Source organism: Salmo salar, chromosome ssa16 (genome assembly GCF_905237065.1).
Source record: "Salmo salar chromosome ssa16, Ssal_v3.1, whole genome shotgun sequence".
NCBI classification, from domain to species: Eukaryota; Metazoa; Chordata; class Actinopteri; order Salmoniformes; family Salmonidae; genus Salmo; species Salmo salar.
In genome coordinates this window covers 44,465,943-44,492,225 of record NC_059457.1, presented here as the reverse complement: position 1 = coordinate 44,492,225, position 26,283 = coordinate 44,465,943, and the positions used below count along the sequence as shown (strand labels likewise).

Genomic DNA, 26,283 nt, shown 5'->3' with positions numbered 1-26,283 from the left:
CCATGGACCCAAAATATCAAATACCAAAAAGCTTAAATTACCAGTAAAAAACAAAAAATAAAGTCTTCATACAACAGCATTAAACATGTTACAAGACCGAGCCACTTAGTTATCACTTTTGCCTTATGGCAAGGTGCTCTATCATGCTGGAAAAGGGCATTGTTCATCACCAAACTGTTCCTGGATGGTTGGGAGAAGTTGCTCTTGGAGGATATGTTGGTACCATTTTTTTATTGTTCTTAGGCAAAATTGTGAGTGAGCCCACTCCATTGGCTGAGAAGCAACCCCACACATGAATGGTCTCAGGATGCTTTACTGTTGGCATAACACAGGACTGATGGTAGCGCTCACCTTGTCTTCTCCGGACAAGCTTTTTTACGGATGCCCCAAACAATCGGAAAGGGGATTCATCAGAGAAAATGACTTTACCCCAGTCCTCAGCAGTCCAATCCCAGTACCTTTTCCAGAATATCAGTCTGTCCCTGATGTTTTTCCTGGAGAGAAGTGGTTTCTTTGCTTCCCTTCTTGACACCAGGCCATTCTCCAAAAGTCTTCGTCTCACTGTGCGTGCAGATGCACTCACACCTGCCTGCTGCCATTCCTGAGCAAGCTCTGTACTGGTGGTTCAGTTCGACCAATTGTCTCACGCCACCCACAGCCAGAACCTCACAGTAAATAAGGACTGAAACTAGCATGAAGCTAACCGGACATGTTTCCATAGTGAAAATGTTCCCATGGGATATTTGTGTGGTGTTGAATCATTAATATACACCTGTCTTCTCCAGGTGCCCCCTCAGCCCCTGTGTTTCGCTAAAGGAGTGGCTAATGTCAAGAATGTCCGTTTGAATTGTTGATGCCCTTACTGTGTATGATGAAGTCATTACAAAGTCTACCTTTAAGCTGAGACTCTTTTGCCCCACAGGCAGTAGTGAGTGGCTGTACCGTAAGTCTCTGACCTGTGGGGTGGCCAATGTCATTGTGGACCTGACCCTCTGCACCGAACTCATGGACTGTCCCCAAACTCAACTGATCCGAGACACTTTCATTCTCCTCAAGCCCACCCTGGACTTCCTAGATGGAGAGATGGGGCTGTCTCTATTTGGTCAGGGGCTGGCATCTTAGTCAAGTGTCACATGTTTGAATGTTCTGTTGGGTTTAAATCTGTCCTGTTTCTGATAAAGTAGATCACTATTTTACATATTTACAAGCCATGCTGTAGGATAGATTATTTGGTTATTGATGGATATGACTGCCTAATACATTCCTCTATGGCTTGGAATCAGAAACATTGACATTATACTTAGGATGGATGAGCTGGGTAGATGGATGGATGGGCTGGATGGATGATATCAGGAGAGCCTGCTCTTCACACTGTCTCACCAACCATCTCACTCCATTCTAATACTATGTTTCCTTTCCAAAGACCCCTCCCTTTTCTACATGGAGGTCTTGGCCAGGCTCCACTCTTTCGCTGAGATGTACCCTTCACTGATAGGACGACTCTGCAACCACTGTCACGACTGGCTCTTGTGCTGTCCCGACCCCATCCTCATCCCCAAGTGCACCTTCCTCCAGTCTCCAGGAGGAGCGCTAAAGACAACGCTCGTTGGTTTCCAGAAAGGTTGGTACACAGTACTGTAGGATTCGCTTATTTAATGCAAATGAGCCCAGGAGTATAGGATGATCTAAGTTCAGTCTGTATTTCACCTCTCCAATCGTTAAGGTTAGGATTTAGTATGGGTACGCTGTCAGGCATATTCAAATTCTGCTTATTCTTGCTCATTCTTTCTCTATGTGTGTGTGTGCGTGCATGCATTTCTAGGGAAAGATATTTGATTGTGTAATAATCTCCTTGCCAGAATCGCTGTCAGTCATATTCAAATTCTGCTTATTCCTGCTCATTCTTTCTCTCTATGTGTGTGCATGCATTCATTTCTTAGGAAAGGTATTTGATTGTGTAATAATCTCCTTGCCAGAATCGCTGTGAGGCATATCCAAATTCTGCTTTTTATTGTGTGTGTGTGTGTGTGTGTGTGTGTGTGTGTGTGTGTGTGTGTGTGTGTGTGTGTGTGTGTGTGTGTGTGTGTGTGTGTGTGTGTGCTCTACAGCTAAAGTGCTATCAATGAGAGTGATTGACAGTGGTGATCACTGTCTCTCATTGGCTGCTGACGGGACTCTGAGGAGGTGGAGCCTGTTGAGTGGCAGGCAGCTGTACTGTACCCTGGAGGCGGTGTCTAGTAACCCCTCGTCTTCCACCTCACACATCCACGTGTCTGAGGAGTGGGCCCTCGTCTTTACCCACTCTGGAGGCCATGTATGACATGGATGTGAAGGGGTTAATTGTCTTATATCAAATATATTTTTTTAATTATGAATTTTCCTTCAAATGCACCTTTTCAATCATTCTGTTTCTAGCTTTTTTTGATACGTACAGTCGGGACTCCCCAAATTATTATCATCAGCCCTTTAAAGGGTAGTTGGGTTCCCGTGTGGCTCAGTTGGTAGAGCATGGTGTTTGTAACGCCAGGGTTGTGGGTTCGATTCCCACGGGGGACCAGTATGGGAATAAAAAAAAAAAAATAACAAAAAAAAAAATTTAAAAAAAATCTATGAAATGTATGCATTCACTACTGTAAGTCGCTCTGGATAAGAGCGTCTGCTAAATAACTAAAATGTAAATGTCTTTAACACTTCTGCATGTGAAGGTATGGCATCTTAACACAGCAGACATACTCTTCCAAGTCAAAGATAACGGTATCTCCATAATTCTTGGAGTATTGAACAGAATGGTCGTCTCCCTCTCAGACGCAGCACATCTTCCCACCCATCCGCCGAGGCCAAGACAGTGCAGACCCGTTTGGAAAACTCTCCACATAGTTTGACCCTTACAACTACCCTTTCACTGCAAAACATGGCAGAGTTTTTATAGCATCCAAGGAGGGCTTTCTCGATCAGGTACAGATTACTGAAACATGTCGAAGTGCATTTATTCCTTGTGTTATTATTTTTCTATTATTTGGAAATGACAGTCCATCATTACTTTAAGACATGAAGGTCAGTCAATACGGAACATTTCAAGATCTTTGAAAGGTTCTTCAAGTGCAGTCGCAAAAACCATCAAGCGCTAGGATGAAACTGACTCTCATGAGGACCGCCACAGGAAAGGAAGACCCAGAGTTACCTCTGCTGCAGAGGATGAGTTCATTAGAGTTAACTGCACCTCAGTTTGCAGCCCAAATAAATGCTTCACTACCTAAGGACACCAATAAGAAGAGACTTGGTTGGGCCAAGAAACACGAGCAGTGGACATTAGACCGGTAGAAATCTGTCCTTTTGTCTGATGAGTCCACATTTGAGATGGTTTGGTTCCAACCGCCGTGTCTTTGTGAGACAGAGTAGGTGAATGGTTTCCACCGTGAAGGATGGAGGAGCAGGTGTGATGGTGCTTTGCTGGTGACACTATGTGATTTATTTAGAATTTTAGGCACACTTATTCTGCAGCGATATGCCATCCCATCTGATTTGCGCTTAGTGGGGATAAGAGAATTATCTAATAAAGGTAAATGAATCAATAATCCATTATTAATTAGTAACTAAAGGGTTTTAAGCATAAGTCTCATGAGATTGAATAGGATAGGAGAGGAATGGAGGTCTTTGTGTTTAAGTAAACATCGAGAACTGTTAAACTGTGGTTGACCTGACCTAGCTTGAACCCTCCAGGTTTCCCTAATCTCAGAGTACTGAAACTGTCAGCTGGGTAAGAATTTACGGTGTTGAGAGTTCTGGGGAAGAACAATTAACTCTCCTTAGTGTTAGTGTGTAATGTGTGTGCGTAAATGAGGAGCCTGGTATATAATAGATGTTTTGTGTATGAACTGGAGAACATTCTCTGAATAAACCGTACGAACCTTTTGCAGAAAGCTGAGTCCTTGCCTAATTATTAACCCATTGTCTTACAAACCTTGGGAATTAGTCAAGGAGTATTGATTGTTAGTTATTATCATTAGGATAGAAAATTATTTTGACAGTGGGACTATCATTTGTTTATCAACAGGACAATGACCCAACACACCTCCAAGCTGTGTAAGGGCTATTTGACCAAGGAGAGTGATGGAGTGCTGCATCAGATGACCTGGCCTCCAGAATCACCCGACCTCAACCCAATTGAGATGGTTTGGGATGAGTTGGATCACAGAGGGAAGGAAAAGCATCCAACAAGTGCTCAGCATAAGTGGGAACTCCTTCAAGACTGTTGGAAAAGCATTCCTCATTGAAGCTGGTTGAGAGAATGCCAAGAGTGTGCAAAGCTGTCATCAAAGCAAAGGGTGGCTACAGTGAAGAATCTAAAATATATTTTGATTTGTTTAAAACCTCTTGGGGCTAGGTGGGACGCTAGCGTGCCACCCGTGGTGCACTCCATCAACAGCAGGTGCATTTCAAGAGCGGCAAATTTGAATCCAAATAAATGTCAAAATTCAAATTTTTCAAAAATACAACTATGTTACACCATTTGAAAGATAAACATCTCCTTAATCTAACCACGTTTTACGATTTCAAAAAGGTTTTACGGCGAAAGCATAAATTTAGAGTATGTTAGGACAGTACATTTACAAGAGTTGTGTGTAATGTTTTGTCAAGTCAAAGACAGGGTCACCAAAACCATAAAACCAGCTAAAATGATGCACTAACCTTTTACAATCTCCATCAGATGACACTCCTAGGACATTATGTTAGACAATGCATGCATTTTTAGTTCTATCAAGTTCATATTTATATCCAAAAACAGCGTTTTACTATGGCATTGATGTTGAGGAAATCGTTTCCCTCCAATAACCGGCAGTCAAGTCAACACCACAAATTAAATAATTAAAATTAGAAAACATTGGTAAAATATTATATTGTCATTTAAAGAATTATAGATTTACATCTCTTGAACGCAATCAACTTGCCAGATTTAAAAATAACCTTACTGGGAAATCACACTTTGCAATAATCTGAGCACTGCGCCCAGAAAAATACGCGTTGCGATACAGACTAGACGTCATGTTGGGGAGATCTAAAATCGAAAATACTATGTAAATAATCCATTACCTTTGATTCTCTTCATCAGATGTCACTTCCAGGTATCACAGGTCCATAACGAATGTAGTTTTGTTCAAAAAAGCTCATCATTTATGTCCAAAAATCTCCGTCTCGTTAGCACATGATGTAAGCCAGCCGGACTTCTCGTCATGAACGAGGGGAAAAAAATATATTTCCGTTCGTTCAAACATGTCAAACGTTGTATAGCATAAATCATTAGGGCCTTTTTAACCAGAACATGAATAATATTCAAGGTGGACAAATGCATACTCTTTTATAACGTATTGGAACGAGGGTACCCAACATGAACTAGCGCGCCAGGTGTCTAATGGGCCATCATCGTTCCATGGCTCTTGTTCGGTCAGATCTCCCTCCAGAAGACTCAAAACACTTTGTAAAGGCTGGTGACATCTAGTGGAAGCAATAGGAAGTGCCAAAATATTCCTAAACCCCTGTGTTTTTCAATGGGATAGGTTTAAAGTCAATACAACACATCAGGTATCCACTTCCTGTCAGAAAATGTCTCAGGGTTTTGCCTGCCAAATGAGTTCTGTTATACTCACAGACACCATTCAAACAGTTTTGGAAACTTTAGAGTGTTTTCTATCCATATATAATAAGTATATGCATATTCTAGTTACTGGGTAGGATTAGTAACCAGATTAAATCGGGTACATTTTTTTTATCCAGACGTGCAAATGCTGCCCCCTAGACCCAACAGGTTAACACTTTGTTGGTTACTACATGATTCCATATGTGTTATTTCATAGTTTTGATGTCTTCACTATTATGCAAATTCTAGTGTATTCAAGGTTTAAAACGGCTTCTAAAGTTTGTCATTTTCATTCACATTTCCTGTTGCTACAGGATTATTTTCCTGATGTGAGAAACTGTTCAAATTAAGATTGAACATCCGTTTCAAAATAACGTTTCTTATATTGATCAAATAATCTGAGACATTTCCTGTGGTTGGAAATCATGTATTTAATAGTTAATGCCTTTGCTTTCCGGCTTGCAATGAAAACCCAGCGACGATCAGAATCACAGTTTTAATAACATACAAAAATCAAGGCCACATCTGTGCACAGTGGACCACACAGTGCTTTCTTGAACAACCTTTTGACATGAAAGTACATAGATTCACAGTGCGTACAGACTACTTCTGTTCAAAGCTGTTGCTCATGTACAACCCTAATGGACCAAGAGGAGGGCCCTTTCATTCCTTATTGAAGTCCCAGGAAGCAGGGTACCAAACATTGCTGTCTAGTCTTTCTCTAGTCAAGGAAGGGTGTTTTCCACCATCTTGTTTTGTCCTCTGTTGAACCGTCTTTATGCGAGACACCTGGCAAGATGCCAAAGTAATCATACACAGCTGCAAGAAAAACAAAAACAAAAAGTTGGTACATGATGAAAAAAGAATGGCCACAACAAACATGCCTACAATCACTCATATTTTCTCAAGTCCCTTTTGAAGCACTGTCTTTGTGTTGATTTAGAAATCACTGTCTTTCTGTTAATTTAGAAATCACTGTCTTTTTGTTTCTGTCTCTGTGACTTGTGTAGCTTTGTGTTTCGGCTTGTTTTCAACTAAACTGACACAGTACATCTTCAAATGTGATTAAACATGTTATTGGACTGGTAATCTGATTGTGGTTTTGTGGCCTCTTTGCGGCTGAGAATTCTCTACAAATATAAACTCAGCAAAAAAAAGAAATGTCCTCTCACTGTCAACTGTGTTTATTTTCAGCAAACTTAACATGTGTAAATATTTGTATGAACATAACAAGATTCAACAACTGAGACATAAACTGAACAAGTTCCACAGACATGTGACTAACAGAAATTGAATAATGTGTCCCTGAACAAAGGGGGGGGGGGGGGGGGTCAAAATAAAAAGTCAGTATCTGGTGTGGCCACCAGCTGGATTAAGTACTGCAGTGCATCTCCTCCTCCTGGACTGCACCAGATTTGCCAGTTCTTGCTGTGAGATGTTACCCCACTCTTCCACCAAGGCACCTGCAAGTTCCCGGACATTTCTGGGGGGAATGGCCCGAGCCCTCATCCTCCCATCCAACAGGTCCCAGACGCTCTTCACTGGCCATGGCAGAACACTGACATTCCTGTCTTGCAGGAAATCACACACAGAACGAGCAGTATGGCTGGTGGCATTGTCATGCTGGAGGGTCATGTCAGGAGGAGCCTGCAGGAAGGGTACCACATGAGGGAGGATGATGTCTTCCCTGTAACGCACAGCGTTGAGATTGCCTGCAATGACAACAAGCTCAGTCCGATGATGCTGTGACACACCGTCCCAGACCATGATGGACCCTCCACCTCCAAATCGATCCCGCTCCAAAGTACAGGCCTCGGTGTAATGCTCATTCCTTCGATGATAAACGCGAATCCGACCATCACCCCTGGTGAGACAAAACCGCGACTTGTCAGTGAAGAGCACCTTTTGCCAGTCCTGTCTGGTCCAGCGACGGTGGGTTTGTGCCCATAGGTGACGTTGTTGCCTTAATTGCCTACCGTCTGTAAGCTGTTACAGACACCTCACAAGTCCTCAACTGGCAGCTTCATTAAATAGTACCTGCAAAACACCAGTCTCAATGTCAACAGTGAAGAGGCGACTCCAGGATGCTGGCATTCTAGTGGGGGGAGGACTTGTGAGGCGTCTGTTTATTAAACTAGACACTCTAATGTACTTGTCCTCTTGCTCAGTTGTGCACCGGGGCCTCCCACTCCTCTTTCTATTCTGGTAAGAGCCAGTTTGCGCTGTTCTGTGAAGGGAGTAGTACACAGCACTGTACGAGATCTTAAGTTTCTTGGCAATTTCTTGCATAGAATAGACTGATGAGTTTCAGAAGGAAGTTCTTTGTTTCTGGCCATTTTGAGCCTGTAATCGAACCCATAAATGCTGATGCTCCAGATTTTTTTTTTTTTTTTTAATCTTTATTTTAACAGGGAAAACAGACTGAGACCTGGATCTCTTTTACGGCTGTGCCCTGTGTAAACATGTTGACATGTACAGTTTTAGGCATACAGACAAGAACATTTCAAACATACAAAACAAAGACACAATTCAACAGAAACAATCACAGACAACATCATATTGATCCTCCATAACATTTTTAAAATGGGCAAGGGACACCAGAGTGTCTAACTTAAGTTGGATCTGCAGTTTGTTCCATAAATAAGGCGCAAAGGAACTAAAGGCAGTCCTACCCAACTCTGTGGAGACCGCAGGAGTCTCTAATGTAATCCACATCTGTGATCTGGTTTTAAAATTTGTATATCTAGTGGAAATTAATGATGATATATATGGAGGTAGATACTCAACTAGTCTAAAGAAGGCCAGTTTTATTGCTTCTTTAATCAGAACAGTTTTCAGCTGTGCTAACATAATTGCAAAAGGGTATTCCAATGAACAATTAGCCTTTTAAAATGCTAAACTTGGATTAGCTAACACAACGTGCCATTGAAACACAGGAATGATGGTTGCTGATAATGGGCCTCTGTACGCCTATTTAGATATTCCATAAAAAAATCTGCCGTTTCCAGCTACAATGTCTACACTGTATTTCTGATCAATTTGATGTTATTTTTATGGACAAAACAATTTGCTTCTCTTTCAAAAACAAGAAAATGTCGAAGTGACCCCAAACTTTTGAACGCTAGTGTATATACATTGTATATTTGTTCATGCCATCTTCTTACTGGTTCTTCATACATTTGATTCCTAATGATTTGAAATAGATTTTTATTGCCAGGTAGATTTCCAGAGCAAGTAATGTACAAATGTACTTCAATTGTAACTGCTGAACTGCACTACATTGGAAAGGGGTTTGTACTGAGCCATGTCTTACCTCTAGGCAGAGCAGAGCCACAGTAATCCCCCCCACTAGGAAGAGGTTCTGCTTCCCCCACCACACAACCTTATCCAGGCAGCCGTTGGTGTACACACTCCTCCCTGCTGAACTCGGCTCCATACTCTGGACCTCATAGCCACACATGGTGTTGAAAACTGTCTGGGGGAATACAGTGGATATAACATTAGTAAGCATGAGTTTTGGGACAGACACTGAAGTCCAGGAATGGCCAACGCTCCTCCTGGAGAGCTACTGGGTGTGCAGGCTTTTGTTGCGGCACTGCTCTAAAACACCTGAATCTTCTGACACCAGGCAAACTGGTTGACTATAGTGAATAAACTTGATTTAAAAATGTTTTCCTGTGGTTTAGATTGAGTTGCTTCACTGCAGTTGCGTCATTCTATTCTAGGATAGTAGGTTGTGTTTCATTGCTCTTGCATGGATTCTGCTAACACAGGAAGTATTTCAGTCGAGTCAGCAGCCTGCTGTCCATTGTTCTGTCGGTATGCAGTGCATAGTGTTGTGGTCTACTTCTTCTCATTTCATAATCATAGCAAAGGTTGTTCCCAGAGGTCATTTATATACTGTAGTGCTTTAATAAAACTGAGTAAAGGAAATATATTATGAATGTGTTGTTTTGAGGTTATTTGTTTGTCTGACCTCATTGTGCAGTCGTAGGCAGCAGGAGAAAGGCACCCCACAGGCTTCCAGACTGGGGTTTTCCGCAGAGCACTGGAAGTAGACGTTATCGGACCAGTCCTCATAGGTGTGAACACCACAGCACTGGAACTGCAATAAGAACCGACAAGTGCATTAGTATCAATAAACCCCTGTACAGCAAAGTGAACAGTGCTGTACTTAAATAGATAATATATTAATAATATTTTCATTTATCAGATTATTTTATCCAAAGACACCAATACACAAATACTCGGTATATGTGATCTATAAAGAAATAAAACCCTAAATTCTAGTAATTCTATTTTAGGACCGGCACCATGCTTCATCCAACTGGACCATCGGAACCACGTTGACTGTGATTATCACTGTAATTCACCTTTTTCTGAACAAAGTCAATAACATTTTCCAAGTCCAAATCCTCCCGATAGCTAACAATTGCATTTCTCATTAACTTCTCCGTCCTCTCCAAAACCTGAAAGAACATCAGAAAGCATCTCATAAGTCAATAGTATCTAATACAACATCATTTGATCATGATGTAAACTTGTATTCTAAATGTTGGCATGCTGAGATTTGCATCCTTCTTGGCTATAAAGGGGATGGAATTCTCAGCATAAAACTGACTTCCTGGGTTCTCACATTACCTTGTCAGTGAACAGGAATCCAAGCACTGCAGCTGTAATCTGTAGGAGAAGGATTACCACCAATATCCCTGAAAACTGGCAACAGAAGGGACATTTCAACCTTGTAGTAGGCCAGGACAGTTGCATTAATTACTCTCTGTAATCATTATAATGATAAACAATGTTTAGATAATTACATGTCTACTATTCACCATCTATCTATGGCTTTCCAATGTACTTAAATCAATATGTTATGTGTGGCTAGCTCATCACAGTGATATTGTAAACTATTGTCTCAAGCAAGGAGCGACTCACTGTCTTCAGTAGGCAGGTTCCATTGCGCAATGCACCGAAGCACCCAAAGAAGGTGATCATAAACATTAGGGAGCCAATGACGATCAGCAAGAGAGCTGGGTCAGTCATCAAAGTGTCCACAACATCTGTGGAAACACACACACACACACACACACACACACACACACACACACACACACACACACACACACACACACACACACACACACACACACACACACACACACACACACACACACACACACACACACACACACACACACACACATCAGTGGCATGTATCGCATTAAATAGGCTATATGTGTCAGTTGAGTCTAGACAAGCACTTGCCATTGAAAATGTGTTTATGACATTTAGACTGACCTTTCTCTTTGGAAACTTTGGCGTAGATTCCTACTGCTATAAGAACAGCACTTGCTACCTGGAGAAAGGAATGTTGAACTAATTGTAATATAGCATGCAGTCGGATTTACAAACTTGTCATTTGTATTTCATAGTAGCCTTTCACTTTGAATATTCTGTGTAGGCAGGCTGTCATTAACTACAAGGAACAATCAATCACTGAACTTTAAAGTAAACACAGCAGGCTTTTTGTGATATTGTGACTGTTAACATCCACTTCTATCGGCAGTCTTATTTTTCTGATGAGAAAATAGATTAGCAGAGCATCCTTTGACAATATTAAAAGGAAAATATATACGGGCTACACAAGGCATGTCTCTGCTAATGATAGAGTTTTTGTTAACTTACCCAAAAAATGTAACAGCAGACGAATAAAGTGTATTTAATGGTTATGTATTTTTTAATTCCTTTCACCATTCTCCTTGTGTATTATGTGAGTTGAGAAGTCGGGTGTGGTGGTTTGAAATCGCCAGACTACAGCAAAGAGTTGTCTTCCCCTTTCCCCTCTCCTGTTTATACTCTCAAGATGTGTCTCAGCTTGTCTAGGGACTGGTTGCAACACTACAAGACGCATTCTTTACACCTGAGAGAGAACTTTGTCTACCTGATGTCGACCCCAAATACGTTCCTCATTATTTATAATGGTCAAGTTCACTTAAAACTGGAATCCTTTAATTGAAACAATAAAAAAGTGGTCACCACGCCTGTGTTTTGGTAAAAAGCTGTAACTACTCTCGAATTCAAAGAGAGACCTATGTATGCAGGACTCACCATCCATGATATCAAAAGTATAGTTTTAGCCATGTTTTAAGGCTATAAGGTGTTTTGTTTAAATGTATTTTGTTTACCAACATTGGAGTATAACAAGCTTATATGTAGGGTTCTGATGGAGTATAACAGTTGAACTAAGCTCATTAGGCATTTATAATACACTTCAAGAATCAATGCATTCATTTATAATACAAAAATGGATGTATCAACTAAGGAACAGGTGTCAACTCATGCCATGGAGGGCCAGTGTCTGTGGGTTTTCGCTCCACCCTTGAACTCCCCTCACCTGGTTGTCTAGGTCTTAATTGAAAGGAAAAACCAAAAACCGCAGACCTCGGTGGATTGAGTTTGACTCCCCTGAACTAAGGATTCTAGCTTTAAAGTTGAAGTTGCCCCATGGCACATATGCAGGATCAGCTTACCTTTCCAAAGGGCTAAACTTCAACATTAGTGTAAAAACGCAAAACTGACCTGAGGTCATTGTCTAGGCCAGGGCAACTTCATTCCAGTCCTGGCGGACCAGCCAGCGGAGGGCTCACAATGAATGCATACACTGACACCTGCTGGGTAACATAATACATTCCACACAGCAACAAATATTATTCCCGTTGGAAATAGAGACAAATTATAGGCACATACCCATGTAATTACAGGTTGTTGACCTGCTGAAATGAATACAGTGTAGTGGATACACCTGTTGGAATTTGGCACTGTACAACTTCAGATAATTATAACCTGCAGCCCATTCCTTCTGGGTTCCTTCTAGCCAGACGTGATCATTGACGATTCCCTCTCCACCGCAAAATGACGCACCCAGGGACTCTCCAGCAAAGCGGATTGAGGAGCCGAAACATGTCCCGTCAGCGGATTTGAACTGCACGGGACTCAGATCTCCACAGGGATTTTTTTTTAATGATATTATTTACATGTTTATTATTATAATTGACCCTTAAGAAACTCCGAAACGTGTAATCCTTCACCATGGGAATCTCAGAACTACTTGACAAACTTCGAGATCGCGCAGATACATTTCTAAATGAGAAAAACATAGTGACAGATTTCCTAGGGAAACTGGAGGAGAAAACGGGGATCAAGAAAAAATGTTTTGCCGTAGGTATGTCATTTCTGTGTAGCCTATTATGATGACACATGTTATGTGCATGAAAAGATGATAGCTGGATACCTAAATCGAAATATGTCTAATTATGTCTATGATGGCAACCTGTGAAGGCTATAATGCATTGTAAACCAATGTTCGTTGAATGCACAACACGTGTCGGTTAATCCTGGCTGTGAACACGAACTACAGCCAGCCAAATGGTAGACCTATACGTAAATTAGGCTGTCGCACACAGTTTGGTATTGACCAATTTACACACTCTCATCAGGGGAAACTCTATCAATGTAACTTGAAATAAATCGAACTACTTAATAATATGTTTTTATGTTTAGGTATGGCAATATTTTAATGGTGCATTATTATAATATAAAATGCTACTGCTATTACTATGTAAACAAAGACAACGCAACTTCATTCAAAGATTTCACTGTCAGAAATCCAACCACAGTGCCAATATCATGCCATGTCATTTATGGGCTCCCGAGTGGCGCAGCGTTCTAAGGCACTGCATCTCAGTGCTAGAGGCGTCACTACAGACCCTGGTTCAATTCCAGGCTGTATCATAACCGGCCGTGATTGGGAGTCCCATAGAGCGTTGCACAATTGGCCAAGCCTCATCTGGGTTAGGGTTTGGCCAGGGTAGCCCGTCATTGCAAATAAGAATGTATTCTTAACCGACTTGCCTAGTTAAATAAAAAATGTCTTTGTTGTTATGTCTATTGCGTCATTGTCAGCCCCCAGAGGACTTAGGCAAGGCATGGGACAGGTGTATTCATGCCAGTGGGTGGTACTGATCACTGGAGTCTGGAGGAGAGGAGGAGCTATAGGACGATGGGCTCATTGTAATGGCTTGAATGGAAGTCATGGAACGGAGTATAATGTGGTTTTCACATCTTTGATATGTTTGATTCCGTTCCATTATTACCATTCCAGCCATTGAGCCCGTTCTCCTATAGCTCCTCCCACCAGCCTCCACCGATACTGATACTGGTATTAGCCCTGGACAGCGCCACCATACTCAGAGCATTTCCTATTATTCTGTACATCAATCCATTGAGTATGATATGTTACGTTTGGTTTTTAGAAATTGTAACAAATGTATTAAAAATAAAAAACCTAAAGTATTTTCAGGTCACTCCAGAGATCTTCAATCAGGTTCAAGCCCGGACTCTGGCTGGGCCACTCAAGGACATTCAGAGACTTGTCCCGAAGCCACTCTTGCTTTGTCTTGGCTGTGTGCTTAGGGTCATTGTCCCGTTGGGAGGTGAACCTTCACCCCAGTCTGAGGTCATGAGCACTCTGGAGCAGGTTTTCATCAAGGATCTCTCTGTACTTTGCTTTGTTCATCTTTCCCTCAATCCTGACTAGTCTCCCTATCCCCCACTAAAAAACATCTCCACAGCATGATGCTGCCACCACCATGCTTCACCGTAGGGATAGTATGGGCCATGTGATGAGCGGTGACTGGTTTCCTCCAGACATGACGCTTGGGATTCAGGCCAAAGAGTTCAGTCTTGGTTTCATCAGACCAGAGGATCTTGTTTCTCATGGTCTGAGAGTCCTTTAGGTGCCTTTTGGCAAACTCCAAGCGTGCTTTCATGAGCCTTTTACTGAGGAGTGGCTTCTGTCTGGCCACTCTACCATAAAGGCCTGATTGGTGGAGTGCTGCAGAGATGGTTATCCTTCTGGAAGGTTCTCCTATCTCCACAGAGGAACTATGGAGCTCTGTCAGAGTGACCATCGGGTTCTTGGTCACCTCCCTGACCAAGGCCCTTCTACAACGATTGCTCAGTTTGGCCAAACGAACAACACTAGGAGGTGTCATGGTGGTTCCAAACTTCTCCATCATTCTTAAATGGAAGGACACTTTTGTTTTTGGGGACCTTCAATGCTGCAGAAATGGTTTTGGTACCCTTCCCCAGATCTGTGCCTCGACACAATCCTGTCTCAAAGCTTTACAGACAATTGCTTTAACCTCATGGCTTGGTATCTCTCTCTCTCTGTCTCTCTCGCTCTTCCTTAATTATGAAGACAGTTATGCATTTTGCGTGGCATTCTACAGTTCTGTAAATCATTTACCATAAGTCAATAACAGCGTTTGAGACTCTTTTCATAATTTCCGTAAGACTACTTATATTCTCATGAAGTAGCAGTGCAATTCTTGATTAAGATATTTGTGCAGTATAAAGTTTGACCTCTTGGTGTGTCTTTTCTGTTATCGACAGGTGCAGTGTCTCTGACAGGACTGTATTTGGTATACGGCTATGGCGCCTCCCTCCTCTGTAACATGATTGGTTTTGTGTATCCTGCATATTACTCGTAAGTACAGTAGCAAACTAGGTTTAAAGTTACATGTATTTAGCATTAACTTAAAACTGTATATCTTTATGTACTGTATATCTACTTCTAATGTACACTACAGCAACTACCTAGAATGATTATAAAGGAACATGTTCAATTGCATTCATGAGCTTTTTCTCTTAATGCCCTGAGTTTAAGACAAGGGTTTAGCAATCTTGGAATTAAGAACATTTCCAATAAATGTATTTTCAAGAGTCTAATTTCTTCTTAACTTGTTGCTTAAGGAGAAACATGAGAAATGGCGTAAGAAAATGTACAATAACCTTTTGGAGGAATAACAACTTTACTTAACTTTGTACTTAAGTCTATAGTTAAGGAAAACATACCAGTTAAGAAGAAATTTCTTCTTAAGAAGGTTTTGTGAATCTGGGCCCAGGACAGTATAAGGGCCTGATAGTATTATTTATTAGCCAGACCGTGTATGCATTGCCATTTTATGTTATGTAGTACCTTGCCTCAAGTAGGCTTATGTAATGCTGGTTACTTTTTCCACTCTTCTATGTAGAATCAAAGCCCTCGAGGGTAAAAACAAAGATGATGACACAAAATGGCTGACCTATTGGGTGGTCTACGGAATCTTCAGTGTGGGGGAATTCTTCTCCGACATCTTCCTTTATTGGTTTCCTTTCTACTATGCTTTCAAGGTAAGGAGAGCATTAGATGTGTATCACACAGAAAGACACTATCTGTGTGCCGTATGTTCTAAGCAAAAACTGATTCAACTCACTCATTGTGACCAACCACTGACCTTAGAATTACACTCTAATTCAAAATCACAATAGGCTACGGAATATGGTATATAACACATTAATAAACAAATAACAAGCCATTATAAGCTAGCTATACATACAATTCATACATTCATGTCAATAAATTCTGGGTATGCTGTGAAATACCTGTCGTCAAACATGTATTTATGGTTTATTATGCTGGAGGAGTCATGCTTTGCTTATGTCGTTCCTTTAGTATGTGCTGCCCTTCAACGTGTCACACTGTTCCTGTTTTTTCCCTCCCTCTTTCCCAGTGCTTGTTCTTGTTGTGGTGCATGGCCCCCGTTACATGGAACGGCTCTCAGATCCTGTACAACCGGGTGGTGCGACCCTTCTTCCTCAAGCACGAGGCCACTGTGGACAGCATGGTCAATGACCTCAGCGGGAAAGCCATGAACGCAGCCGAGTCCGTCACCAGAGAAGGTACAGAGAAACTGCAAGCTCCGAGCCCCATTGCATTTAATGTGTCTCAAAGTGATAGTTCACTCTGTTGAAGTATTAGCTTATTTTCAACTTCCCTAGGGCAAGGGTGTCAAACTAATTTAGTACTTTGTTGAAGCACCTTATGCAGTGATTACAGCTTTGAGTCTTCTTGGGTATGACGCTACAAGCTTGGCACACCTGTATTTGGGGAGTGTCTCCCATTCTTCTGAGAGTCTTTAGGTGCCTTTTGGCAAACTCCAAGCGGGCTGTCATGTGCCTTTTAGTGAGGAGTGGCTTCCGTCTGGTCATAAAGGCCTGATTGGTGGAGTTCTGCAGAGATGGTTGTCCTTCTGGAAGGTTCTCCCATCTCCACAGATAAACTCTGGAGCTCTGTCAGAGTGACTATCGGGTTCTTGGTCACCTCGCTGACCAAGGCCCTTCTCTCTCGATTGCTCAGTTTGGCTGGGCGGCCAGCTCTAGGAAGAGTCTTGGTGGTTCCAAACTTCTTCCATTTAAGAATGATGGAGGCCATTGAATCGTACTACACCGGGTCCAACACCCGTCGGATGCGGCAGGGTTGCAAACTATTGCAGACTACGAAGGGAAGCACATCGCGAGCTGCCAAGTGACACGAGCCTACCAGACGAGCTAAATTACTTCTATGCTCGCTTCGAGACAAGCAACACTGAAGCATGCATGAGACCATCAGCTGTTCGGGATGACTGTGTTATCACGCTCTCCGTAGCCGATGTGAGTAAAACCTTTAAACAGGTCAACATTCACAAGGCCGCAGGGCCAGACGGATTACCAGGACGTGTACTCCGAGCATGCGCTGACCAACTGGCAAGTGTCTTTACTGACATATTCAACCTGTCCCTGACTGAGTCTGTAATACCAACATGTTTCAAGCAGACCACCATAGTCCCTGAGCCCAAGAACACTAAGGTAGCCTGCCTAAATCACTACTGACCCGTAGCACTCACATCTGCCACGCTGATCCTCAACACGGGGGCCCTTCAGCGGTGCGTGCTCAGTCCCCTCCTGTACTCCCTGTTCACTCATGACTGCATGGCCAGGCATGGCTCCAACACCATCATTAAGTTTGCCGACGACACAACAGTGGTAGGCCTGATCACCGACAACGATGAGATAGCCTATAGGGAAGAGGTCAGAGACCTGGCCGTGTGGTGCCAGGATAACAACGTCTCCCTCAACATGATCAAGACAAAAGAGATGATTGTGGACTACAGGAAAAGGAGGACCGAGCACGCCCCCATTCTCGTCGACGGGGCTGTAGTAGAGCAGGTTGAGAGCTTCAAGTTCTTTGGTGTCCACATCACCAACAAACTATCATGGTCCAAACACACCAAGACAGTCGTGAAGAGGGCACGACAAAGCCTATTCCCCCTCAGGCGACAGAAAATATTTGGCATAGGTCCTCAGATCCTCAAAAAGTTCTACAGCTACACCATCAAGAGCATCCTGACTGGTTGCATCACTGCCTGGTATGGCAACTGCTTGGCCTCTGACCGCAAGTCACTACAGAGTGTAGTGCGTACAGCCCAGTACATCACTGGGGCTAAGCTTCCTGCCATCCAGGACCTCTGTACCAGGCGGTGTCAGAGGAAGGTCCTAAAAATTGTCAAAGACTCCAGCCACCAAAGTCATAGACTGTTCTCGCTGCTACCGCACAGCAAGCGGTACCGGAGCGCCAAGTCTAGGTCCAAAAGGCTTCTTAACAGCTTCTACCCCCAAGCCATAAGACTCCTGAACAGGTAATCAAATGGCAACCCAGACTATTTGCATTGCCCCCCCATTACGCTGATACTGCTCGCTGGTTATTATCTATGCATAGTCACTTTAACTCCACCTACATCTACATATTACCTCAATTACCTCGACTAACCGGTGCCCCCGCACATTGACTCTGTACCAGTAGCCCCTGTATATAGTCTCGCTACTGTTATTTTACTGCTGATCTTAAATTATTTTTATTTTTTACTCAAAACTTTTTTTTCTTAAAACTGCATTGTTGGTTAAGGGCTTGTAAGTAAGCATTTCACTGTAAGGTCTACTACACCTGTTGTATTCAGCGCATGTGTCACGGTTGTCGTTGGTAATGGAGGACCAAAACGCAGCAGGTATGTGTAAGCTCATCTTGACGTTTATTAACTTCCAAAATGAACACCAAAATAACAAAACAAGAGAACGAACGAACAACAAACAGTCTGGCAAGGCACAAGGCTAAACACAGAACAATCTCCCACAAATACACAGACAAATACACCCAACTAATATAGGACTTCCAATCAAAGGCAACACCACACAGCTGCCTTCAATTGGAAGTCCACCCCAATTAACTCAACATAGAAATAGATCAACCAGACTACACATAGAAATACATCAACATAGACCATAACTCAAAACCCGGAAATAATAAATCAAACGCCCTCCTAACTAACACACCACCCTGAACCACATAAAACAAATACCCTCTGCCACGTCCTGACCAAACTAAAATGACAATTAACCCTTATACTGGCCAGGACGTGACAGCATGTGACAAATTAAATGAAATGTGATTTGATTTGACTGTGTCCTTGGGGACCTTCAATGCTGTAGCAATGTTTTGATACCCTTCCTCAGATCTGTTACGCGACACAATTCCTTCGACCTCATGGCTTGGTTTTTGTGCTGACATGCACTGTCAACTGTAGGGCCTTATATAGACAGGTGTATGCCTTTCCAAATCATGTCCAATCAATTGAATTTACCACAGGGGACTCCAATCAAGTTGTAGAAACATCTCAAGGATGACCTATGGAAACAGGATGTACCTGAACTCAATTTCGAGTCTCATAGCAAAGGGTCTGAATACTTGTGAAAATAACGTATTTCTGTTTTTCATTTATTATAAATTCGCAAAAACTTCTAAAAGCATGTTTTCACTTTGTCATTATGGGGTATTGTGTGTAGATTGCTGAGGAATTAAAAATAATGTAATCCATTTTATAGAATAAGGCTGTAACGTAACAAAATGTGGAAAAAGTCAAGGGGTCTGAATACCTTCCGAAGGCACTGTACATTGAGTTCCTACCCCCACCAAAAATACATTTTCAAATTCAGTGGCGGCCGGTTTAAGACGGGGGAGGATGATTCTCTTTTTTAATGAGCATGGCCTAATTTCTATTACAGCATGTTGGATGACTGTCATTTATATTCTATTCACCCAGTTCAATGAAACATCAATAGGTTTAGGCTACTACATGATACCCAAATGTTCCCCGTACCCATCATGAGGGTGCTACAACCTAGTCTAGGAATTAAAGTTTACAAAGTAGGTGCACAGGTCGAGAGAATATTGAGTAATCAAGATGTCAGACAGTGACACATTCAATACCGCCTTGCACACTCTTCCTGCATCTAGCTGAACTAGGGTATAATCATTAGTCCAACAGTTGCAAATGAGAGTTTCTATTGGACAAATTCAGGTATGTTTATCCCCATTTCGTTCCGTTTCGTCCCGCTTAAGAAACGTTTTTCAACAGAATCGGCGGAATGAATACACCCTTGATCACACGCAAAAAGTTGACTTTCATAGGAGCCACATAAAAACAGCATGATCACTTTGCTCGTTGTATATACAATTCCTTCTCCAACTGTCTACGTGCTCTCCTCCTCTCACATTTTCCCTTTGCTTGTGGACTTCAGTGCACAACACATCAGCTGTCCATGACCAGGCGAAAAAAACTCTAACCCCTACATAGTTGTCACTTCATTGTCAACTAGAACTACTAGAACTAACGCGTTAGTAAACCCGCTACAATCATGCAATACAGTGTACAGTCAGAAAACAGTTTAGCAGTTACACCGGCAGGCCCCAATGACAATAAATGAATAAAACCAAACGCTTAGCTTGACTTGGAAGAGTTCCAGTGTTGGATAGCCATAGCCAGCTAGCTAACATAGCATCCCTCTCTGTTTGAGCCAGGTGTTTGAATAGACTAAACTAGCTAGCTGCATTTGCTAGCTAGTGAAAGTGAAAAAACATCAAACCAAATATACTGTAGCTAGCGCTCTCTCTCTGCTGCTTCTCCTTAATTTAGGATGACATTAATTTGTTCAAAACTGTTCAACTGTTGTCTTTCTATCTCTTTGAGGCAACTACTCACCATATTTTATGCACTGCAGTGCTAGTTAGCTGTAGTTTATGCTTTCAGTACTATATTAATTCTCTGATGCATTGATTGGTTGGAAAATATGCCAGTTCATGCTGCAAGAGCTCTGATAGGTTGAAGGAAGTCCTCCGGAAGTTTTTTACTGTGTAAGTCTATGGAAGTGTGTGAAAACCATGAACCTCCTAGGTTTTTGTATTGAAGTCAATGTTCCCAGAGGAGGACAGAAGCTAGCTGTCCTCCGGCTACACCGTGGTGCTACCCTACAGAGTGCTGCTAAGGCTTCTGTAGACCTTCATGGCAAAACAGTGTGTTTTAATAAATGATTTGGTGACATGAATATATTTAGTATAGTTTTATCTAAAAAGGATAACTTTTTGAATGTTTCACTATTTTTCTTTTCTTCTGAAATTCACTGAGGAGGATGGTCCTCACCCTTCCTCCTCTGAGGAGCCTCCATTGTTTCAATTATGCATGTTTGGAGAATGTAGCAATGCTAATGAAAACGTATTGTATCGGTTAGCGGTGCATTTAAAAGGATGCCCAACATATTGCACCAGATTCAGCTACATAGCTATTTTCTCTATGCAGTCCCTAAATTACTTGGTATTTCACAGTATAAATCCTATTAGAGACCTGCGTGTAAACAATGAGGATAGAATCAATGTGCTGTAGACTACTGAATGAGGTCACACCAGTGGTGGATTTCATAAACTGCCAAATGGTCTAGCAGGTATTAACATTGTCGGCTGAGGTCATAGACAGCTTACGACAGGTAGATGAAAGGATGGCAGGAACCAGGTCAGCTGATATAAATAGATCTAGAGGTAACCTGTTGAAAGAGGTAACCTGTTGAAAGAATGCATACTTGCTGTAAGAGTAATGCAAAGTATACGGAACAATCTAATTAGCCTAAATATTGAGATCCGTTTAATTTTCAGTAAAAACAGAGCTATTCTGTTGTGTGTGCATGCGTGTGCATGTCTGTGTGTGTTTCAGCCTTAATTATTTGTATACAATTTTTCCAATTACTTTTGCAATATCATGTGCATAGATTGCTTGTTTCTGAAGGAACCTTCATGTCTCTTTGTTTGCATGTCTCTTTCTCTCTTTCCTGTCTGGCCTCAGTCCTTCAAACACTGGTGAAAAACAAGACTATACAACAAGCATCAGAGACCAAAGGCTTACCCAGCACATCAGATTCACCTGTATGTAAAACAAACTGTTTATTTTTAAAAACTCCTTATTACTTTATTTCCTTGGTCCCTAGTTACTCCCTAACAACCCTCCAGCTCAGCTAACATAGTCCCACTATTAGTTAACTTGCACGTTAGCTGTGCCTGCGAGTTGTTTGCCTTAGATCATGAAAATGGCTTACCAAGAAAAACTTCCAAAAGGAAAAATTTGTGGCAGAAAGGAGTTGGAGCACTCAACAAGAGATTAATTTATTATTAGCTCACTTTACTCCATTGTTCAGAATGAGCATACAGATGACTGATCTCATCTTGAACAATGGTTCCTTTTCTCGGCTCATGACACTCCCATTGCTAATGTGAATTGATAAACTTATGTACATATTATGTAAATTGAAAAATCGTCCCAATATCTCCACTCCAAGTCTCTTCAATGAGAATAGGCCCTTAGTCCTTTAGGAAGTTTTTCTTGGCAAGCCCCCTTTTCATGATTTTTGTCATTTTGTTGTAACCTTATGCAAACCACTCCTTCATTCTAGCCGCTTGTCAGTCCCTTAATGAACATAGCCATAGAAAATCAACAATTGTATATCTAATTTTTTTGCTATTATTTGTAAAAAACAGAAGATGAAAACACTCGGTGGGATTGAAAGTCAAAACACTATTGAAAGTGCTTGTCATTGTATGGTGCAAGTGTCAAGCCTCTCAGTCACACGGTGGACCACTATTTTCTCCCCTTCAGCTGGTAAATGTTGTTGGTGTGTCCTGAGCGAGTCCTCTGTAGAGTCATGCTGAAGTTAATGGGGGTGCTAACAAACCAATCCCTCACCTCTGTGGACAATGGGTACTGATAACGCTGCCATGAGTAGCAAAGTTATTTTTCTCTTTCTGCAAGCCTTGAATGTGGGTCTATTGTACATTCAGTTTGTGAGTGCCTTGTTGAAGGAAATGTATTAAAAGTGCAGCCTCAACACAAGTGCAGCCTCAGCTTTCAAATATGGTTCGTCAAAGACTTTATCACAGCAACCACATGGTGAGGTCTGGATTTGAAGGCTGTTTTCTGAAGAAAGAATACAAGGATATAAATCAGCAAATCCCACTTGTGAGAAGAACACATGCCGGGACTAAAGCTTCTCCCAGGCTTCCCTCCTCAGGGTCAGCCATTACCTGAGCTGTGAAAAGAGGTAGTCGACTATCGGCCAATTAGCCTATATTTCCAGGATGCTAAACATATGCTTCCCACTGCTTTGTTTCCCTTTCATACTGTAACATGGTTGTGAAGCTCTTTTGAAAGTAATTCCTCCTCATTGTCTTGTCTGGTCCTATTCCATGTCTGTTCATAAGATGATTCATGAGTTGACCTACACTGAACCCAAAGTAGACTAATGGTAAGTGACACGCAGTGATACTGTGTGTACACAGGATTACTCACTGTATTCACCTGGTCAACCACAAGGGCAGTGGCTGGATCTGGTGGCATAGATAGATTACTAATTGCATTAAGCAAAATACCTAACTTCTTAAAAGCATCGTTCAAATCCAAAAGTTTGTCAGATGTTTTCAGACTTCCAAAGTTGTCTTATGTCGATATGAGTTTATGTCCCATGACATCATTGTGTAGACCCAGCTATGCCTCAATCGCAAATGAATAACAGAGATATAGACATGGTGTACTTTTGACATAAGACTTCCTTTGGGATTTGAAAGTATTTTTCAAAATTAGATTTTGTGAACTATGAGCAACTTTGAGGGAACAATGAGCAACTTTGAGTGAACTATGAGCAACTTTGAGAGAACAATGAGCAACTTTGAGTGAACTATGAGCAAGTGTCTTTCATTATATTTACAGATTCACAGGTAGAGGCATCGTCCCAGTGATGGTACTGAAAACAGCAAACCAAACCATGCCAGATTCACCGGAAGGACTTTGGTTTCCATGTTGACTTGCAAACTGCTGAACCACTTATACTTGATGTCCTATGGTGGGAAAACGATTAAACAAATCTGACAGAGATGGGATACCATTACACAGACAGATAACGGGACAGGAAAAAAACATAGCCAAGTTAAAATACTGCCGCTTCATATCGACCAAAACCATTGCAGCTGAAAATCACTTCACAGCCGCGTGGCCGTGTGTCTGGTCAGTTGAATGCTATGCAATGTCTGATATTTTGACCTTCTCATCACCTGATTAGAGTAACTGAAATTGTCTGATATGTCTTTGCTTTACAATCAATGTCCTTGTCTTCCGATAAGGGAGTGTGTGGGCTCAATGCTTCAACAATAGCCCACAGTGTTCTAGTCTTAGACTTCTTTGTTTTTGTTTTCACATACTTCATTGTGCTGAATGAAATATTTATTCATCGTTGTCTTTTGTTTCTTTTTTTTATTTGAACATGTTTTTTTCTCTTTTTGTCTTGTAAAATTGTATTATAGTCAGATCTAGGCTGTATTAAAATGAAATTGCCGCATACCTCTACTGTAAGTTAGATTTTAATGCAGTGGGTCTTGGAATCCTAGTGAGATCATCTCCCAATGGTAAATACTGCTACTACGTATTTAACCAATCATTTAAATGGAATGAGAAACGGAGTAAGTGCTACTTATTGTAATTGTGAGTTAGAAATGCAATAAGATATTTCAATAACATTCCATTATTATTATTATTATAAATGTTCATATGTTGTACTCTCAAAAGCACATAAAGTTGTACCAATTGTGTATTAATAAAAGTGTTCTCTTATTCAGTGTGTTTTTTACTGTACATGTTGCTTGTCAAGATGATCACAGATTCTTTGGCATGGAGCAACGGAGACAAAGCATTTTAGAGGAGAGTGCCCTCTATTGGTCGTCATCATCGTTGTCTCAACAGCAATGAAAAACGGCTTCTAAATTGCATGTTGGCAACAAAAACATACAATTTGATGTATTATTCAACAGATATATATATATAAAAAAAACATAAGATTAAAAACATAGTGAGGTTAACAAAGAATATAACAAATACGTGCGTAATGATGTGTCTGTCTCACACAAATTACGTCTCAACTTCAGGTCCACGCACGCGCACAATAATGATTTTTTTTGCATATTGATTTTGTTTAAGTTATGTTGTATGCACAGTTCTAAACGTTTGTAAGACAGCTTGGTGAAATTGCACCGTAGAAAGTCTTCAGCTAGCTACCAACAGAGAAGTGGAAAGTTTAGAAGACCCCGTAAAACCATGACTGTCTTACTTTGGAAATGTGACATGTGTAGACAGATACCAGTAGCAAGATAGGACTCTTAGCTATAATAGCTAATTGGACATATAAATTAGCTGGCTATCTAAGACATACTTCTCCACGGTGCCATTATTCCAGATAGTCCGTATTTTGGTTTTGCAGAATGAATATCAGCATTGGTGATAAAATAAGAAGCGAGTGGTGCTTCATAGTCGACCAGATCCGCCCACTGTGGATCACATTCTTGCGGACATCAGAATCTTTCCAAATGATCCAGTCTTCAGCGTCTTGGAGGATGCCAACCAAGGTATGCACCTAGCTACTGTACATCAGTCAAATAGACGACACTATTACTAAGTGAATTCAAGCAGACACCCTTCACTTTATTTTACATGTAATGTTATGAGGGAGAGCATCTAATTTTGAGCTTTCAACAAATTGTCTACTCGATTTGGTGGCCTGTGTTTTAGGAAACCTATTGAACTAAACTGGATTTCCCCCTTCCACAGATGCCAAGAGGGGGTCATCAGACAATGAAGTGGAGACAAAGTACCTTCAGAGCTGCAGGTACTTGGAGATGAATGAGTGGCTTCAAGAGGTCAGCGGTGAACTCATGCAGCAGAGGGAGGAACTGCGGACAGCTGGAGAGCAGTTGGGGATCAGTGTGTATTTCTAGAGCCCTCGAACCAGTCTTCATGAGGCATCACACCTCAGGGTTGGGAGAGCACCTTACCTCAGGGATTGGGGAGCACCTACCTCAGGGATTGGGGAGCACCTTACCTCAGAGCTGAGGGAGCACCTAACCTCAGGGCTGAGGGAGAACCTAACCTCAGGGCTGAGGGAGCACCTAACCTCAGGGCTGAGGGAGAACCTAACCTCAGGGCTGGGGGAGCACCTAACCTCAGGGCTGGGGGAGCACCTAACCTCAGGGCTGGGGGAGAACCTAACCTCAGGGCTGGGGGAGAACCTAAGCTCAGGGCTGGGGGAGAACCTAAGCTCAGGGCTGGGGGAGCACCTAACCTCAGGGCTGGGGGAGAACCTAACCACAGGGCTGGGGGAGAACCTAACCTCAGGGCTGAGGGAGAACCTTACCTCAGGGCTGGGGGAGCACCTAACCACAGGGCTGGGGGAGAACCTAACCTCAGGGCTGGGGGAGAACCTAACCACAGGGCTGGGGGAGAACCTAACCTCAGGGCTGGGGGAGCACCTAACCTCAGGGCTGGGGGAGCACCTTCCCTCAGGGCTGGGGAAGCACCTTACCTCAGCTTGAA

The 26,283-nt window shown here is 42.0% G+C and overlaps 2 protein-coding genes and 1 non-coding gene across 5 annotated transcripts; 2 read left to right on the top strand and 1 right to left on the bottom strand.

Annotated features, from left to right (window-relative positions):
- The first annotated feature begins 2,480 nt into the window (after nucleotides 1-2,480).
- trnat-ugu (transfer RNA threonine (anticodon UGU)) lies at nucleotides 2,481-2,557 on the top strand. The gene has a single exon. It is a non-coding gene; the product is annotated as a tRNA-Thr (tRNA).
- A 3,559-nt stretch (nucleotides 2,558-6,116) lies between these two features.
- On the bottom strand, nucleotides 6,117-11,490 carry zgc:113223 (tetraspanin). Its single transcript, XM_014149399.2, has 8 exons — nucleotides 11,321-11,490; nucleotides 10,934-10,991; nucleotides 10,571-10,695; nucleotides 10,277-10,351; nucleotides 10,009-10,104; nucleotides 9,612-9,740; nucleotides 8,949-9,110; nucleotides 6,117-6,454 (listed from the first exon to the last, which is right to left on the bottom strand). Exons 1-8 carry the CDS (start codon nucleotides 11,387-11,389, stop codon nucleotides 6,299-6,301), a joined length of 870 nt encoding a protein of 289 aa, XP_014004874.1. The 5' UTR covers nucleotides 11,390-11,490; the 3' UTR covers nucleotides 6,117-6,298.
- An 895-nt stretch (nucleotides 11,491-12,385) lies between these two features.
- Nucleotides 12,386-24,535, top strand: LOC106573932 (receptor expression-enhancing protein 6). 3 transcript variants are annotated; one of them, XM_014149396.2, is made up of 7 exons: nucleotides 12,394-12,857; nucleotides 15,089-15,182; nucleotides 15,730-15,868; nucleotides 16,249-16,417; nucleotides 21,721-21,800; nucleotides 23,130-23,173; nucleotides 23,635-24,535. In XM_014149396.2, exons 1-6 carry the CDS (start codon nucleotides 12,725-12,727, stop codon nucleotides 23,169-23,171), a joined length of 657 nt encoding a protein of 218 aa, XP_014004871.1. In that variant the 5' UTR covers nucleotides 12,394-12,724; the 3' UTR covers nucleotides 23,172-23,173; nucleotides 23,635-24,535. The 3 variants fall into 3 exon arrangements, with proteins under 3 accessions (XP_014004873.1, XP_014004872.1, XP_014004871.1); XM_014149397.2 differs by lacking the exon at nucleotides 23,130-23,173 and having other exon boundaries at nucleotides 12,392-12,857; XM_014149398.2 differs by lacking the exons at nucleotides 21,721-21,800; nucleotides 23,130-23,173 and having other exon boundaries at nucleotides 12,386-12,857.
- Nucleotides 24,536-26,283: the final 1,748 nt, after the last annotated feature.